At 40.5% G+C, this 19,756-nt stretch overlaps 1 protein-coding gene across 1 annotated transcript in view; it reads right to left on the reverse strand.

Moving 5' to 3' along the window:
* Window positions 1-19,756, reverse strand: part of dcc (DCC netrin 1 receptor) — a 306,408-nt gene that overhangs the window by 209,430 nt on the left and 77,222 nt on the right. Inside the window, exon 2 of the mRNA XM_074689948.1 lies at window positions 10,133-10,495. Within this exon, the coding sequence (XP_074546049.1) occupies window positions 10,133-10,495 (363 nt within the window). The remainder of the gene's footprint in view (window positions 1-10,132; window positions 10,496-19,756) is intronic.

Consider the following 19,756-nt stretch of genomic DNA (forward strand, 5'->3'; position numbering starts at 1 on the left):
CTCCAGTCCGTCTCTGTTCTGTTTGTTGACTCACACCAGCTGTGTGTTCAGTCCGGCAAGCTGCATGACTAACAGACGCCTTGGTTCGAAAAATCATCTGTAGTAACCAAGTCGCTCTTTTTCACTTTGCCTTAAACATGTTCAAATCTCGCATACAGTCAAACATTTAAACAAGGAGCCAAACTGAGATTGACTCGCTTTTGGAGGGGATCTACAGTTCCTCATTAGCAGCTGTGACTGTCCGAGGAATTTTCTGCCTCAAACCCCCCTCCACAAAATATGCATCAACTGGAACATGCTGCTGCAGAATTATTTGACAGGAGATTTTGATCAGACAGAATAAAATAAAACAAGATGAGGGAGAGTCAGAGGGGAACACGAGGAAGCCGAATCATCAGGACAGAGGGAGGAGGAGGTGAACAGGAGGAAGAATCAGCAAAAAACAGAGGAGAGCAAGAGGACAATCTCAAACTCTGAAATCGTTATGTCCTTACTTCATCCTTCTGCTTTGGGAGTCAAACCAGCAACCTCTCTATTAAACTCCTCGATGACAGCGGCCGTACCCTCCCTGCTGTTTTCATGCTCGTTAGAGGAACATCTAAAATACCTCAGATGGATAATAAAATGCAAATCACAGCAAACAGTGGAGGGCAGCTCAGGGACTCAGGGACACTACTGTTCAGAATCTTTGCCTTGGGAACGATTATTATCTGCTTCTGTGGGTCGGACGCCGCTTCTCCTCATCGTCGTTAATTGGGATTTGTCCAAATCCACTGGGAGATGGTGGCTAATTGGGGATGGACGAAGTGAAGGCTTTTCTGTTTTTCTTTCCAGCACTGTCAACTGAGGAGCTTTAGATGTAGTTTGTTTCAAAAACACTATGAGGGTGGCATACTTTATCTCGATATGTGGAAAAAAAAAAAAAAAGAAAAAAGTTGGACAGAGCAAACAGAGAAGTATGCTCTTGCCAAATACTGACAGAGAGATTTCTTTATTATAGTCTGCATTAAAATCTAACATGTCTTTCATTACCTGCATGAAAACTTCAGCCATGGTACAACCCAAGGAATCCAGGAAATGTAGACTATGGGTCTCTATGTTACGTACGTAGCCAACCTACATGAGAAACATGGCTTCCTATGTTTTTGTGGTTGTACTTTAAGATTTAAAAGGTTAAAGTCAGACTCTGCACTGATGCTAGATGTGAAAATACAATTCTCCACAATATGTTCAAGCAGTAGAGGACACAAAAAAACAGTTTTAAGTTTTTGATTTCTATTTTTTTTTCTTTTACAACAACTTGCCAGCTAGAGTTGGTGCTAATTTGTTTGTTTGTACAAACCACTTCAACTCACACTGCTTTGACGACGTGGTTCCACCACGTTTCAGAGGGAAGGCATGAAAGGAGCAACATTTCCAACAACAAATACCACTCATTCTGCTCCAACCAGTTTCTAGATAATACACACTACGTTGTTTTCTGGTGTCAGTTTTCTAGACTGCTTACCATTATTGCTTGGGTGTTTTACCATAGACTGTATAAACAGAATAGAATAGAATAGAATAGAATAGAATAGAATAGAATGGAATGGAACTTTATTTCCATCGTAATAAGTACAACAAAATTGAAGTCACAGCAGCAATCAAGAAAACAAAAGTAAGAAAGTGTATAGAAAGTGCAAAAAGGTCCATATGAAAATAGATGATGACAGCTTGTCCATCATTCTCCAGTTCAGCCAGCCTCCACCTCCACAGGGTCCAGGACTGAGCTTCTTCAGCAGTCTGTTCAGTCTCTGTCTCTTGTATCCTGTCTGCTCACAGCAGGTGAAGCTCTTCCAACATGGCGTCCGTGTCTGATGTTAGCTCCGTTAGCCATGTCTGAATTAATAGACATAGTCTCCCTGATGTCACCCGTCTGTTTCTGAATCTGATTTTTTTAAGCAAAACAGCTATTGCAGCCTTATTGGAAGTGACAGGGGCTTTGAGAGCAGCTATAGGGTGCCTGTCAGTCACGTAAGCTGAGCTGTGGGCTAGCTCCCATCTTAATATCCTCTAAACTGCCGAGTCAAAAAAAAAAAAATCACCGCTGTACAGTGTATGCTGATAGTGAAATTAGAAACAGGAGACATTTCTTGAACCAGGTTCTAAATACGTTTAATTCTGTTGTGAAAGCAGCTTTTTTTGGCTTAGTGTGTATGTGACCTCCAGTAACTTCCAGAGTTAGCCTCAAGCAGACACTGGAGAAACAGCAGATTTTAGCACTTCAGCATTGTCTCACTTTCTTAGACTGGAGGTTGCCTCTTGTGTTTTACCGTCTCTGCACTCCTTGCCTGCACCCAGGCAAGGTTTGGCCAGCCAATCAGTGCCATTCCTCATTATCCTAGCAACTCTGCCTACAAAGATCATCTGCCCTGTTTAATTTCTGTCTTATTATTCTTTATTGCTTCTTATTCCTTCAGGACATGTAATTAATTGTCCCAAAAGTCAGCAAAATTCCATCAGAAATCAGATTTGGTGAAATTTAGATATTCAAAAGGTGTCACACAGAGCTGACTGAAAAGTCTTTCAAGATACTTCCTTGACATTTTATTAAGGGGACTGCTTTATTTGCTTTCTTCTTGTGTCTCAGGGGGTGATGGGACTCGGGTATGCAACAAGTCCCGTTTTCAGCATGAAGACAACTCACCACAACCACAGCGGCACACACGTAAACAACAATGGAGGGAGGAGAGAGATGCACGTTTTCTTGCTGGGAATACAGTCACTGTTTTGAGTTTGTGCCAGCTAAAGATGACAATATTAAGGTTTGTTTTGACGCTCTGTGCTGAAAGTTTACTTAAGCCCTCTTTAGTTGTATTTTAAAATCAATGTTTTGTTTCAAACATTGAAGCACATATTTCACAACAATAATCTCTGCATGTTCCTTTTTAACAAACAGACTGATATCATTGTTCATTTTTATCACAATCACACAAATTTTCACAGTCAAATTGTCCAGCTCTCTGAGGCAGCAGGGATGATGGTAGCTGTTAAAGGTAACTAATAACATAACTTTTCATCTAGTAACCATATGATCTTTTTTTTTACATTTAAAGTCAAGTAATCAGTAAAGTAACCAAGTTACTTTCTTAAAAGAATAATCAAAAGTCAAATTACTTTTAAAGTTAACTCTGGCAACACTGGTTATTAGGCATATTTGCCTCGATAAGATCTCTTTGAAAGGTCCCTGGAGCCCCACCCTAACCTTTGGAATAACAAATTGAGTCTTGACTCCTAAGGAGCAGAAATCATGTTAACTGAAATTAACAAAAGAAAAATTTAAAGTATCTACGTAAAAAGATGTATGTATGCATAAATGACTTTACTATGTCATACTATCTAATTTTGTAGGTCATTCAATACTTGGCATCGTCTTAACATTTTTGTGCACATAACACTTCCACCAATGTGAACTAGAACGACAATAAACAGCAAAGCAAAATTGTTTGTAAATGTAAGTGCCCTTCTGTTTGCTGGGATGTGCTCTATTTTTCTGCTGTTCTTACATTTTTCTTTAATCTTGGTAATTCATTTATGTCTGATTCATTCTGAAAATCATTTATTTTTCTTTCTTTTATCCTTTGTATCCTTTTCCCACTTTCTATTTGTCTTTTTTTTCCTCTCATATTCGCTTTGCTCACTTGGCTGGTGGCTCCCCCTCCTTTCTCTTTCCTGCTTTCTCTGTGTGTTCAGTGTTTCTAACTAATTCCCAGTTTACAGTCATCTTTCAACACACACACACACACACACACACACACACACACACACACACACACACACACACACACACACACACACACACACACATACACACACACACACACACACACACAATAAGAACACTAATTGAATTTTTAAGCCTCTGCTTTTCATTAGCATTTCGCCTTGTAATGTGTTTTGTGTGCACTTGTGTGTGTCTGTGTGTGTTTGTGTGTGTGTGTGTGTGTGTAGCAGAGTGAGAGTCTACATGAATGACGGGGAAGCAGAACTGGTTTATATTTTAATTTAACACTGGTATCTAGGTGAATGTAGTGTGTTTCTGAGTGTGTGTGTGTGTGTGTGTGTGTGTGTGTGTGTGTGTGTGTGTGTGTGTGTGTGTGTGTGTGTGTGTGTGTGTGTGTGTGTGTGTGTGTGTGTGTGTGTGTGTGTGTGTGTGTGTGTGTATTTGATACATCTCATTTTGTAATACAGGCCTAAAATAGGACAGTCTTGCTGAAGTTCTATAAACAGCCATGAAAATAAATTATATAATCAAAGTTGTGGACATAAAATTCTCCTTTCTTCCAATGTGAGCATTTTTGCGCAATCAGAAACAAAACCCTGACATGTTATAAACAGCACATGCTAACTTACACTTCTGGTGCAATTTTAACAGACAGAGTAGAAAATGCTTTCTCTTTATTCACAGGGAGAAAAAAAAACAGACTCTGAATGTTTTCTTGTGTTTGTTTCTGTGTTAACACAACCTAGATGGTTTAACAAACAAGTGACATCCCACTCAGCCTGTTCGCCACTGCATGAGCAGGTCAGGGTATCCTCACTGGAAGTGATAGGTTGGTTTTGACTATTTTAGTTTGTTTATTTTATCCCAGAAACATAACCTAAGTGCTGTGTTTAATTTATAACTCTGAAAGAAACTAGGTATGTACTGATCCAACTTTTCTGGTCCCAATACCTGGGCTTTGGGGATCGACCGATACCGATCCTAATCCAATACCAGTGTTAAATAATAACCTGCGTGCTCCACTGTGGGATAAGACTGGTAATGTTTTGAGTAAAAGACATAAAATGGGTACATGTGGAATTACTGAAGTTAAAATTTATTGAAAATATATGTGTTTAAATGTTTAACAGCAGTTTGGTTAAAAAATGCTTCAGAATTTGCAGAAATGACTGTTTGATTGTAAAATTGTATATCTTCTTGACTAAACCATAGTTTAGCCTTAGTGTCAAGTTTGGACCGATCCTTTCCCACCAATTCCCAATCCAGCTTTGAGGGGCTGGATTGGCACCGATACCTGATACCAGGATCAGATCGGTGTATCCCTAAAAGAAAAATGATCAAATCCATTCAAAGTTTTGTTTTTTTTTGTAAGATATAATTAAATGAAGTAGACCTTGAATGTTTTTATTTGAAAGCCTTATTTTTCAAGGGGTTTTTGTGTGTGTGTGTCTAAAATGTCATGAATGACTGTTCCTACTTTCATGGTTATTCATGCTATCACAGGTCAGTGTCAGATAATTAATGAAGATATCAAAAAAAAGACTGTCTCTATGAACATACTATGCCGCAAAGATTCAAGGAGAGTGATACCTTTGTTGGATAAAAGAAAACTGGCTGCGATTTTTTTGTTCGTGCATTCACACAACAGAGTAAATGAAAGCTCAGATGGACCATACTTGTACTCAGTGTTTGTACAAGCAGTTCCAAAACATGTCGCGTGCTTACACGTGCTTGTGCTGGTGCATGAAGTGTACTGCCCTGAAGCACACCTCCCTGGAGTGTGCCAAAGTCAAGGAAGTGTACCGTGCCTGAGCGCAGAACACATCGGTCAAACTGGCCAAGCAAACTCAACTTCAGGGTTGAAACGTGCTTGGGCACGGTACAGATGGCTGGTGTGACGGTTCTCAGTCGTCCAGAAATCTTCATTTTCAGATAATGCTTAAAAACAAAACACTCACTCATATTCTGATCCTGCCAAGAGGTTCTCTGTAGTTAAACTCACTGTGAGGGCTTTCTAAGTGATTTTGAAAAAGCCTAAGTCAAAATGCCTGATCTTATTCCACAAATTAAAATGAGATTATCAGTGCCAAACATGTCATCTCTAATGCTTTTTCTCAGCAGGTCTGTCAGGACCAGATTGACTTGCAGCATCTAGTCTCCATGACAACACAACATCAGTCAACAAAGTTTCGCATTGAGACATTGAGATAGATTTCAGGGAGCTCCTCAAGGGGTGAAAAGCATGGTATCTACTCAGCTAACATGATATTTTCTTTGCTGAGACTAAAATGGACTGAAGTTCTCCTCCACGGTTAAACAACTGTTGGTGAAATATTATTGTACTCTTGTTGTTTTCTTCTCTGAGTTAAAGTATGCACTCCAAACTTCATCCAAAAAACTTTGGACTCATCATTTGAAGTGGCGTTGACTTTGGCCCTGGAGTTCAATCTAAATCCTGGATTTCAGGGAGCCCCACATTATCTGCTGTGTAGTTTCTGCTGCAGCTAAGTGTTAGATGATTGTTTGAGTGGTAAACTGTGAAACCACAGACACTGCAGATACACACACACACACTCTCCCCGAGACCTGCAGCTGCCAGTCTGCGGTCTGTGTAAGCCTCTAACTGAGTGGGAGGCTGAGAGTCACTCCAGAGACCAAAACACTCAAACACAAAGAGCTGAGCGAGCTAAAGAGACAACTGGCTGATACACTCTGATACAGAGAATGGGTTTGTGTGTGTGTGTGTGTGTGTGTGTGTGTGTGTGTGTGTGTGTGTGTGTGTGTGTGTGTGTGTGTGTGTGTGTGTGTGTGTGTGTGTGTGTGTGTGTGTGTGTGTGTGTGTGTGTGTGTGTGTGTGTTTGTGAGTTATGCAGCAGCTTGTTATCAGAGTCTCAGAAGTAATCAGCATGTTGTTTAGGCGATAATTTAAATTCAGCCGACTAAACAGAAGAGTCTAAATGAGAAACTCTGTGACCTCACCTTAAAAGTCACATCATGCATTTGGTCTGTCTAAATGAAGACAACAACTATCAGAATACATATTCATCAGGTCTGACATTTAAACCTTTCAACATGAAAAGACACTTCTTTGCTGCTTTTCTTTTGTTTTCGAAATATTCACATCTAGTCTGTCAGTTTTTCTTCATCCTGTTGGGATTCTAACTCACATGACTCCGAACTCGCCATAAATCACCCTTTCTATGCAATAATAGCTTTATTTTTGTTTTGTGTGAACACTATTTCTCATATTAAATGTTGTTATCAAAACTGTATTCATGTCATTCTCAAAGAATCTCTAATTTAAAAAACAGACCAGTTTCTAACCCTAAGCCTAACGATGTTAGCAGCATATCAACCCAAAATTGGTGATAGTGGCATGACATAAATAAATTGCAAAATAAATCTCATGGACACACAAAATAAAACTATTTTTTTCACCAAGATCTTGCATTCATGATGGTAGAGTCTGACTGCTTGGAGTCAACAATCAGTGAGGCTAACTAGATAAAAAGGCTTCATTCTGCTAGGGAGCATAAAGATTGGACTCTGGAGCAATGGAAGAAGGTCATGTGGTCTGATGAGTCCAGATTTACCCTGTTCCAGAGTGATGGACCATCAGGGTAAGAAGAGAGGCCAATGAAGTGATGTACCCATCATGCCTAGTGCCTACTTTCCAAGCCTGTGGGGGCAGTGTGATGAACTGGGGTTGCTGCAGTCAATCAGGTCTAGGTTCAGCAACAGTCTGTGCTCAAAGAATGAGGTCAGCTGACTACCTGAATATACTAAAAAAACAGACTATTTCATAAATGGATTTTTCCCTCTGTGATGGCATGGCCATATCCCAAGATGACAATGCCAGAATTCATTGGGCTCAAATTGAGAAAGAGTGGTTCAGTTAGCATGAGACATGATTTTCACACATGGATTGGCCACCACAGAGTCCAGACCTTAACCCCTCTCAGAATCTTTGGGATGTGCTGGAAAAGGCTTTGTGTAACGGCCAGACTCTTCCATCATCAAGATCTTGCAAGATCTTGGTGAATCATAACTTGCACATGCAACCAGATGTAGGGGATTTATCAAATATATTTGATATATCGGGGGTTGTTGCATGTTAGATGCATGAAATGACTATAACGCAACTATCAAGTACGAATTGTCACACAAATGTTTCAAGACATCTGTATGTAATTGTCTTTCAAGTTTCACTTCCTTCACTTTCTGTTGGTTCTGTCACAACAAGCGGCTCACTACCTCACCCACCCAAAAAACTCCTGCACAGGCGTGCTTTTTGTATTTAGGGAGGAGGGGGAAAAAACTGCCTGCAAATCTCGTCAGTTGCGTGTTTGGGGGTTTGCAAATGCAAATCTTAAAAAAACAACTGAATGGTCTGCTGGAATCATTGTATTGGTGTCATTTATGCATCAAAGGGTTAAATTTAATTTCTTTTTTAGTGGTTTAGAGCAGAAATCAGAATATTGAGAATTACATCATAATACAGCTTTAAAATACTGTGAATTTGGTTTTAGGCCATCCCTACATGCAACTGTCTTAATGTAGTAAACTTTATTTAAGGTTAGTTACATTTGATCAAAACTATAGCAATTAATCTGTGCCAGTGTGTTAGTCCTGCTTCCACATTATGTCTCTGTATTGGAGTTTGAAAAAACGCTGTCAGTCATCCCTCTTCTTATCATCTGACGCTTGCGTGAGCTAAAGCTAACGTACTCACAGGAAACTATAAGCCCCATCATGTTGAGTGCTGGTGTTTTGAATGGGTGGTTGTTTGTTTGAAGGTGTTCATTTTAATTCTGAGGGTCTGAACAGGAGATATGACTTCACTGTTTGTTTTCAGACTGATCCACTGAGAGCGGTCAGCTGCTTCATAAACACACCATGTGAGGAAGAGTCCGTTTGTTTAATTAACCCGTTCCATTTGTGGACTAGCTATTATAGATGGGTTTCATCTTTAGTTTGGTATTTATTGTTCTATAGTCCACTAAATAAATTATATATACTTATATCACTCCTAATTCCAAAAATAATGATGCCAGTCAGATATAAGAATCAATTTTATAAGAAAGTCATGGAAAGACAGGCATCAAAAAGAAAAAGAGCTGCTGTTTTTTTGAATGTAACTCTTTTTTGTAAAGTTGTAAACAAAAGTTAGTTTGTATCATGAGCCATATATTTTTTTGTGTGTTGCATCGTGAGGACTATTTTGTTTCACCTATACTTAGTAATAAATCTTTGTCTAATTAACCTCCTCCAAACTCATGTGCAGGCAGTGCAACCTTGCACAGCTTTCAAACGTCCTTAAACAAACGCCACACGAGTGAAGAAGGGGTCATTATCAGGAAAGTGTTGGTGACGGAGAGCTTTATACAGCTGATGGCTGCTACACAGCTCTGCCGAAGGCTGCTTCACAGCTTTGCTGAAGGCTCCAGTTTATTTTCAATCTACTGATGGAGATGAGCTGCCAAAGAAACTTCTGGACATCAGAGTAGTGAGGGTTGGCAGTAATCCAGGTTGATATAACCTGTGTCTTGTCACTTCTTTAACTTCTTTTAAGTTTATGAATTTGTGACGGGTCAACAAATTAAAAAAAAAAAAGGTTGTGGGGTCACAAAAAGGAAGCTGTTTGGGTTTTGTTATTTTCTTTAACATTTATTCACATCTATTTTCTTTTTCTTTTTTTTTTGTCATCTTAATTCAACACCCATATGCAGGCAGCTCATCTATGCAAAGATTTACAAAAATTTAGAGTGAGCAGTATTATTCATGATTGACATCAGCTTCAATCCACATCTAGATATGTATGTGAAAAAGCCAAATTAAAAAAAAAAAATGTTAAGTTTAAGAAGTAAGGTGCTATCTCATTTATTTTTAATCTTTGACAATATATATAGCTTCTAATTTTTCTTTTCCTGTATATACACCCTCTTATAAATTAAATTCCTCTAACCTTTGAGCAGATATGAGTCAGGAAATTGTCCCACTGTGTAGACAGCACACATTACTGGTGATGGTGCTGCACTTAAGCCTGTAAGCCTCTCTTTCTATTAATGTCTTCCATAAACAGTATTGATCTTAAGCCACTCTCCACTTACCAAATTACATTACAGGTGAATTGCTTTAGTTCCATTATAAAAAAGCAACAGTAAAATAAATGGAGGAGGCAGAGTGATATTTAGAATGGCAGCATGTCAGCTTTAACTACGAAGGACAGGTCAAGGTGTTAGTGAACATGAGTGTCAATGAAGAATCCCCTCTTTTCTACCCTCACGTGGTACAATATAGTAAATAATAATAATAATAATACAAGGAATTTTGGACATTCTGAACCACAAGCGAGAACACGTCTCTTACCGGCTACGGTGACTTTAGCTGTCCGGCTAACAATGCTCCCAACTCCGTCAAGTGTGGCGAGGCACTGGTATTCCCCTTCATCAGGCCGGTGGTGCCTTGAGTGCATGACATTCTGCACCAGCAGTGAGCCATTAGCTAACTGCCTTCTCCTCTCATCCACTACTGTACTGAGCAACACGCCATCCTTTCGCCACGTGATACTAGGAAGTCCAGCCACTGTGTCAGACTGAGCCTGGCAGTCAAGCTGCAGCACACCGCCTCGCACCGTCACTGTGTCCTGAGGCTCTTGGGTGAAAGTGAAGTCCACGAAACCTCCGAGACTGGACAAGGGGATGGAGGAGGAGGAAGTTGAGGTTTCTGAGGCTGCAGGGGATGAAAAGAAAAGAAAAGAAAGAGTTAGATGAAGGAATGAGGAATTTAGATTTTAAGGAATTCATCTCCTTAGATTACACTTTGATCATCTAAATGCACAATGTAACAAAATCAATGAACGGTACCAAACACTGCAGTGATGCATTATAGCTTTAAAATAAAATAAGAGTGGGGAGAGTTGTGAACAGACCCTGCATCAAACACAGCACTCCTTCCAACGGTACAACACATTTGAAATGGAAACTCTGGAAAAACAAACTTCTCAGTGTGCACTGCAGACCACCATTCCAATATCCTTACATCGAGTGTTGGGCCTGTTACTGAAAAAAAAGGATAAACGTAGTTTTTCTCCTTGTGGTTTTGAGTGGGCACATGGCCTCTGTGCATGTCATCAGTGGAATTGCCAGGAGGTACGTTGTTTTTTTCTTTTTTGTTTTTTGTTTTTTTGTTTTTTTTGCAGCCTATGAACACATCAGAGCAACAGGCTTTATTAAACACACATCTGGTTCAACTAAGAACAAAAAAAGACAGTTTTTGAAATCCAGTCTAAGTTGATCAAGGCTGAAAGAGACTGAGTACAAAAACACAGTTTGCCTCTCACAACAATGCTGCTGTCATCTTTCCTCACGATAAAACTGAAGCAATGGGAAGATTTCCAGCTGCTAAAGTAAACATGAAATGCTCCATCTTTCAAGCTAGCCGGGGTCGCCAGGTATGTATGCTTCTCACCTGTCGTGGGTGTTGACTATTTGTCAACATGACTGTTGTTATTTTGAAGCGTTAGCAGGTAACAACACTTTGGGAGTAACAAGTCATTTTTTGCTCAAGTAACTGTGATATTATTACTGGAATTTCAAGAGTAATTCCTTACGTTACTCATTACTAGTGAAAGTAACACTATTACAGTAATGCATTACTAGTAACCAGTGTTTTTAAGAAAGGTAAACTCTCTGGGGATCGATCAGTCCAAAACAACTAAATGTAAAACTCAGAAGATGCTGGGGTGGAGGGTTATACTTCAAGATCGCTGACTGGCTCATTTCACTGTCTATCAAAAAGGGATTCAGCCTCACACAGATCATCCAATCATCATGCAGAAGCCCAGCGTCCAGGCCAGCCCACTGCCTCATGGACCCCCAGAGACGCTCAGCGTCCGATGGGCAGGACAAAGCCCGGTGTTTATCCAATGACCCTCCACTTTCCACAGTGGAACAACCCACTCTACGCTTCCTCGCTGAAGTCAGTAGATGCTCAGCGTCCGACTGTGTTAAAGCGCTGAGACTCTGCAGGGATGTATGAGAAGGAGGTCGAGCCAGTTACCTTAGATTGGTAGCTGATTCTGAACAAAAGATGAAGGAACTCTAGCTCATTTTTTGTCAATGAAATGCACACACAGCATATCACCACTTTTTTGGGGGGGCATTTTAGGGGAGGCTGAGCTTCCCTTGCAGTCTTAGAGCAATCACCACTGCCAGTAACACATTACTGCCCAGCACTGCCCATTTAATAGGTGAAACAGCAAGCCAAAGAAAGGTAGTAGAAACCACGAGGTAGTAGAAATGCATTTACAGCCTAAAGTTTTCAAGCAGTAAGCCACTGTCCAAGCTGTCCAATACTTGATGTGAAGTGAGTAAAAACACTTGCATGTTAGATTTAACAGGAGATGAAATAAAACAAATCAAAATACACTGATCAGTAATTGCTCTTCTCAACAACAGATAGAAATACATACAACCCCTCATACACCAGATGAAAGCTGTCATTCAGGAGCAGGTGAGCGAAAACATCAAGCTGTATTTTTCATTTCTCTCTTTTCATCTGTGAATTAATCAGATCATGATTCTGTTCACATTTCTTCATGCTATCACTGATGGTGTTTGATGTGTCTCTTTAAGGCAGAAAACGCCGCGTTGAGATGACTTTTGACCTGCACTGCTTTGCTTTCAGTTATTTTATCATCCCCATCAAAGCACCATCAATATGTAGTTTTTGTTTTCATGTATTTATCTATGTTTGAGAACAACCTCGTGAAAAGCTCTTGTACAGGTAAGCAGCGAGTGGCGGCGTCTCTGCTTTGAAGTCTGTGCTGCTTAAAAGACTTTCATCCTGATCAGAGAGGCAGTTTGTTCGGTCAAAGCTGCCGTTCAGCGCCTGTGTGTTTCCTGGGTAGACTTAACAGAGGGTTCAGAACAACCTGAAGTCACGTCATTACTGCTCAAAGTGGGCTTTGAAGCAGCAGATGTTTCTCTTTTTTCTTCTTTTTAATTTTGCTGAGTTTCCTTTTAAAGCCTCGAAGCTCCTACAGGAAATCTCTGATCAGATTAACTTCAGGTACAAAAACTAAACACTCTGGTAGTTTCCAACTGGGACGAGGAAACAAATGGAGAGCATTAAAGTCATTTGTCCCTAATGACTGCATTTTTGCATAGCTTTGTTTTTTTCTTACTGGCTGCAGGTTGATAAAAACACAAATTCCTGCCCTACAACTTTCTGCTTACTTTTTTTATGTACCTTCCCTTCACCTTGCCTCAGCTCTATCTTTTCCTTTCCTCTTCCTTCTCTACCTTACTTTTCATCCTTGCGTCCTCTTGTCCACCTTTATCCCCCTCTTCCCTGCTTCCTTCCCCTCTCCCCTCTTTCCCTTTCTTTCTTTTCCTTAACGGTTTCCTTCTTATTGATTCCCCTTCAGCACCCCGCCCCCCAATCCTCTCAGTAAATCACTATCTTGACAGCTCTATCTGTAGTCACTCCCACCAGTCGGGGACACACACACACACACACACACTCACACACACACAGAGCGTCACTTCATCAGCGTGTCCTTGTCCTCGTTGTCCTGCAGTTTGATGCTATCACTCCCTGTCTGCTCTCCTCTGTTTCTCCACTCTTTTGTCTTTTCATTTTTAATTTGTTTCATGAAGCTGCTCTACACTTCGCCGTTTTTGAAGACAAACTCTTTGCTCCATTATTCAGGAGTCATTTCCATATAACTTCTCTGCAGCAGGAAAGAATGATTGGGTGAAAGGCTCACAGCATACAAAGTGTGTGGTCTTTGTTAAGTCCTCTAACCCTGAATGATTTTCGGTGAGAGCACAGGAGGTGTGTGAGATTTTGTTTGATAAGCACACACTGCAACATGTAACAGAATTTTTATACCATCTGACCTCAAAACAAATACATTGCCTATAAGCACACCTCATGTTCAGAGGTTGTGGTCCTTGTTCATGCTGCTTGTTATCCCAAATCTCTTCTCCCCACATTTTCTGTCTCTCTTCAGCTGTCCTATAACTAAACCTACCCCTCTAAAATACATTAATAACTTCAAAAAGAATATATGTACAAGATATATGCAGTGGGGGGCTCTATTAACCAGAGTTGCTATTAACAATAAAGTTGTCCATGAGTCCAGTCAAGACACGGTCAAATCCTTCCTGCTGATGCACAATTGCTGAATGATGTGAAAAGAATTTCAAAAAACAAAACCACATCATTGAAAAAACCCAATTCATGACATTTCAATACATTTCGAGGACGCACAGGAACCCTGCACCCAAAATTTTCGGCGACCTGTCCTGCCAGCCACTCACCCTGTGACAGCTCGGAGATACTTCAGCCCCTGTGACCCTGAGTAAGTGCTAGGGATAATAGATGGATGAATATGTACTTGAGTTGATTTCTAAGAAAAACAGTGCTATTTCACTGGACGGATTAAGATATCAAACTGAATAAAGCAGAAATTAATTTTCAACTAGAGCTCAGAGTTTAAGCAGGAAACACAAAACACTGGTGTGCCAAGATTCAAAAGCCTTTTTTCCCTTGGAAGCTGAAAATCTTTTGTTGAATTCTGGCGAGACAACAACCAATGCACTCAATAAGAGTATGGTTAACCCAGTGTACTTTTTGTTGTTTTCTAGGGTGCCTAGTTTATGTGCCTGACAATATCACAGGGAAAGATCTCAGTGGGAATGAACCTTTTTTGAGTGACAGAAAGAAAACAGTGGGTCACTAGTTTTAAAGTCACAAAACACAGTTTACAAATACAGTCATTTAGGCATCTCAAAACATTGCTGGCTTGCTGTCATTTATCTTTTTTGTCAGTCTTCTTCAAACAAATGGTGAGCAAAATAAATTTCATGAAATCACACAAACTAAAAGCACAACACTGGACCCAAGTTTAATTTGATTTTTAAATACAGAATGTTATTTTGTTCATCTCTAAGATCACCACCTTGATCAGTAAAAGAGAGGATCTCTGGTCTCTCTTCTCTGTCCCTATAAAAGTAAATAGTATCTTTATTGTTCCCACAGGAAAATTTGTTTGCAGCTGGAGACAGACAGATGCATTAACAAGACAAAATGTTAATTAAATCATACAAATCAAGTACATATCTCATGAAACCCATAGCCCACCAGAGATTCTCTAGCATTGTGATAGGAAATAAGAAGATTTCATAGCGGCCACCACAGTGTGCTCTGCAGCTGCAGACTGAAGCAGTTCACTTAAATAATTCCAAAGCTGGGGTGCCAGTTGACCTGGCAATTTAAGCATGCAGTCCGTGTCCTGAGGCTGTAATCAACATAGCAGCCATGACCCTTTGTTGCATGTCATCCCCCACCTTCTGCTCCCCATGTTTCCTGACCCCTTCAGGCAAAAATCCCCCTAAAATCCTCCAACATGACGCCAGCAGAAATCTATTGCTCATGGATAAATGTAATGTCACAGGGTTCTCTCTATCCCCACTCTACATCAGTGACTCTGGTCCATCAGTTTCTTTTACTAGAAACACAGTGACCCTATAAATCTGACAAAGTGTGGTCTCACACAGGTAACAGCCCCAGGTTGAGAAACTCAGGGAGACAGTTTTACAGCTGAGGCAGGGCAGGCTGGGGAGAGAGGTGGAGGATATAAAGCCATCCAAGACTTTCACTGATAAGATGAGAGTCGGTGACAGTAAGGTGGACACCAGCCAGGACCATCACACACACACACACACACACACACACACACACACACACACACACACACACACACACACACACACACACACACACACACACACGCACGGTGGCTGTCACCAGGGGTTACTGTCTGAAAGGAAGACTGCATTAAGGCGCTGGACAGTATCCAACGTGTGTGTGTGTGTGTGTGTGTGTGTGTGTGTGTGTGTGTGTGTGTGTGTGTGTGTGTGTGCGTGCGTGCGTGCGTGCGTGCGTGCGTGCGTGCGTGCGTGCGTGCGTGCGTGCGTGTGTGTGTGCGTGCGTGCGTGTGTGTGTGTGTGTGTGTGTTAAACCCTATCCGCCGCCTGCTGCCAGCTCGGACTCATCTTTTCTAAAAGGAAACACAGGAGTGACCAATAACTATGAGGGAGATGAGAAAGTAAAACGTCACCAAAAAAATCAGTCAGAGAGAAAACACCTAAAGAACCACAGAACGTGGTGCTGGGTAGTGTCAGAAAAAAATTCATCAGATAATCAAACATCTCTTTAGTTGGTTGGCTGAGTCTTTTAAGTCCCCACGAGGACTTTAAAAGTGATCTAGAAAATACCTCACTTCGTGTAGTCTATAATTAAAAAATGAGATTATCAGCACCAAAATAGATTGATTTCTAAATGATATTTATTAGGTTCCCAATATGAATTATTCAGGACCAGATTGATTATGTAGAAGTCCCTATGACAGCATCACACTAGCTAAGAAAGTTCTGTCCTGGAAAAACAGGGTTAGGGCAGCCTTTCTTAATACAAAGAAAGAACAAAAAAGAAAGAGAGTAATTAAAATTTCTAATTTGATTGTGCCAACTATAACGCAGTTTTCAGTTTGGTTCAGGAATAGTGTCGGAGTTACCCAAAATGTGACATATTTTTTATGTTTTAGGCAAAAAGTTATTTCTTTTGGGGTTTTATTATTTATATTTTTTTAGCATTACATTTTGGGCTCAGCACTTCTGATACACTTGGGGTCCGTTATTACATTTCAGGCTTTATTAATTTTTTTTAGTAACATTTTGAATTTTAGTTGAAAAATCCAGCATGCACCCCAGAGAGTTTAAACACAAGTGATTTGATGCCCAAAAGAATGGTTAATAGTTTGATAATATGCTGTAGTTTTACTATGACCATATAATTAGGCAGTTGGTATCAGTTCTTTGTCTTTAAACCTGGTTAAGTGAGGTTGAATAAGGAAGACACATTTAATAACAGCTGAAGACATTGCTGGTGTTTCAGTGTTAAGTGTGACCCTGTTGACTGCTGACAATCCCTGACATCTTTGTCTGGGAGTCACCAGTTAGCGTGGTCACTCCTAACTCTTGAACTCCTGTAGCTCTGTAACAGTCAGAACTGATAAAAGTTGACTCCAAAGTATGGTGTCGTTTCTGACAATTGACCACAGAACAACCAGACAGCTTCATGCTGCTTACAAATTAAATTTAGTGTTTTAAGAACACTAATTCTGTATGAATGAATGGAGCTTAACGCTGCCCCCATTGTCAAAAAGCATTCACATATTTTTGATGAAGTCAACTGTAAATTAGTCTATAAATATGATCCTCCGTTTGAAAACTTTTACCATAAAAAAAATCTAGCAATACAAATAATTCTGTAAACGACAGACACTTATTCATCTTCCACCGAGTGCTAGTTTGTCTGTTTGGTGCTACCATAGAATACACTAATTTAAACATACTCATAAATACTATATTCCATTTCTGTCTAGACTTTTCTGATAAATCTGTCTCCAGACCACACACTACATCTTTAAGATACATTTTATCCAGCTTAATCTGCTGAACCAAGTGTGGAGTAACACTATCAAGCTGATACTGGTACTAGCCAACTCTTTGTTGGTATGTTCAACAAAGAGTTGGTTTTAGCTTACAAGTAACAGCAGCTGGGCTCATTATTCCACAGCACTTTCACTTCCAGACTGTGGAGGTCGAACAAAATTGGTGCATCACTTTCTCCAAGGCCTGTGACATAACCACTTTCAGACAAGTGCTCTGAGCCTAAATAACTTCCACACTCACACAGAGGACCTTCAGCTGTCAGAGAGGGCGACTGCTCAGTGAGGAACACACGCACTAATCTTAGCTCTCAATGACAGCGAGACTACATGCAGATGAACTGTGTCGGACAGTTATTTAAATGTCAAGTGTGAGATGATTGATGGAGTCGAGTTCACAATAATAGTCCAGTAACAAGGAGAGATAGGACGATGAATAACTTTAGGAGTATTTGAGTTGTCACACTGTTAGAATTAATGAACAGCACAGCTTTAGTGGAAGGTTTTTCACATTCATGCAATAAATAGTGTTGAATTTAAGTGTGTACAATTAACTGTGTGTGGTTGGCCCAATCCCAATCTGCCACAACCAACCAAGACAACTTAAATGGTGTCTGTGAACATGGCAGCACAACTGCCCATCTTAGCAGGGAGAAATGGAGCAGTTGTAAAAAGTGCACCTCTTCAGGCTGGCTACAGAAAGAACAGAAACCACCTGAACACCAAGACAAAAAAAAGCTGACTTTTACATTATCAATAAAATATTTACTGCCAGGTTTAAAGAAAAAGAAAGGCTTGGGTCTGAAAAGCTACTTTTCTATATTGGTACTGATAGATACCAGAACAATAACATCAGCCCTCTTATATGTTCAACCCACTCCAGCTCACTTCTGCCAGATATCACAGCAGCTTTGTTAGTTTGTTTGTTAGATGCATGGCTCTAAAACATATTCTTCTTTTTTACCTGACTCTGCAGCTGCACTAGACAATAAAAGCTCTATTCACTCACTGAGAGGTGATCACACAGTTGAATTGTAGTCTACCTGACAGTGTGCACCTGTTCCTGCTCCTGTTAGTGCCCACTGCCCCCTGAATCAGCATGAAAACTAAACACTACATCTTGCTGCCAGACACATTTACCAAGCAGCCAGCAGCGAAGCAACAACACACACACACACACAAACGCAGGGCATGCAAAGGTCCCATCTGCAGAAAGCTCAGACACCAGCTGGACCACAGTGTGTGTGTGTGTGTGTGTGTGTGTGTGTGTGTGTGTGTGTGTGTGTGTGTGTGTGTTTGTGTGTGTGTGTGTGTGTGTGTGTGTGTGTGTGTGTGTGCGCGTGCGCGCGCTTGTGTTTAGCATTAAGCCTTTATTAACAAGTCTCACCTGTCGTCCACCCTTTGTATCTCATTGAACTATAACTCCCATAATCCCTTTGACAATCTCACAGCTGAGGCTCAACACTCACACTCACACACACATATACACACACACTTAGTCTAACACTGAAAAAGGGTCTGCTCTAATTATTCCTCCAACCAGTACATCATATTGTAATTACTTTTTGTTATTTTCCTATTTTTCTGTAAATGAATTTTCCTGTTTATATTTGATCTCAGAGCAGTTGTGACAGAAACCTTTCATATATACTGTCATGCACTGTATCACATTGCTTACTTTTCATACTGTGAAAGTTTTTTCTGTTAAATAATGGGACCTAAAATCCTTGCTGCCACAATGCCATGCATTTTGTAGCATTCCGATTGACCAATCCTGGGACAGGTTTAAAATTTACCAACCCTTTCACCTTTTCCGACCCAAGAAGGTGAAGCTGGAAACACTGCAATACAGTGATTGGCCGAAAGAATCGTCTCTTCCTGTGCGGCTGGGTTTGCTGAATTTCTCCTGGCAGCACGCAGACTTCTCTGAAACAAAGCTTGATTGCGCTTTGAAGCAAAGAGCCACATGCCAATCACAAAGCAGACAAATTGCTGAATGTCTTCCATCATTGCTTTTTGTTAACCATAGCCGTGTCTCCACCAAGCAGACTGGTTCAGTTCATCTCGGTACGGCGCGCATTTTGTGGCTTATCTTGGGACAGATCCCCAAACAACCGAGACAAGTTGTCCCACTTTTTGGGCCCCTTCTGTATGGGTGCCAGACTGAACCAATCCGCTCTCAGAAGGTAGAGTTACAACACTGCAGATCATTGATTGGTCGAAACAATCGTCACTTACCCCGCGACAGTGGCTGCATTTCTCCCAGCGGCACACAGACCCTCTGAAACAAAGCCTGATTGCACTTTGTATCAAAGAGCTACATGCCAACCACAGAGAGGACGAAATGCTGCATGTCTTCTATCTATGCTCTTTGTGTACTGTGTCGTGTTTTTCTTCTTTGTTGGATTAATTAGTGGGGTAAACTGTCGCGCTGCTACGGTGTCACACTATTGTTTAACAGCTGCAGCTTT

The sequence above is a fragment of the Halichoeres trimaculatus genome, unplaced genomic scaffold (assembly GCF_033239565.1).
Source record: "Halichoeres trimaculatus isolate MK-OKI-2021-1 unplaced genomic scaffold, fHalTri1.1 fHalTri1_scaffold_16, whole genome shotgun sequence".
Lineage (NCBI taxonomy): Eukaryota > Metazoa > Chordata > Actinopteri > Labriformes > Labridae > Halichoeres > Halichoeres trimaculatus.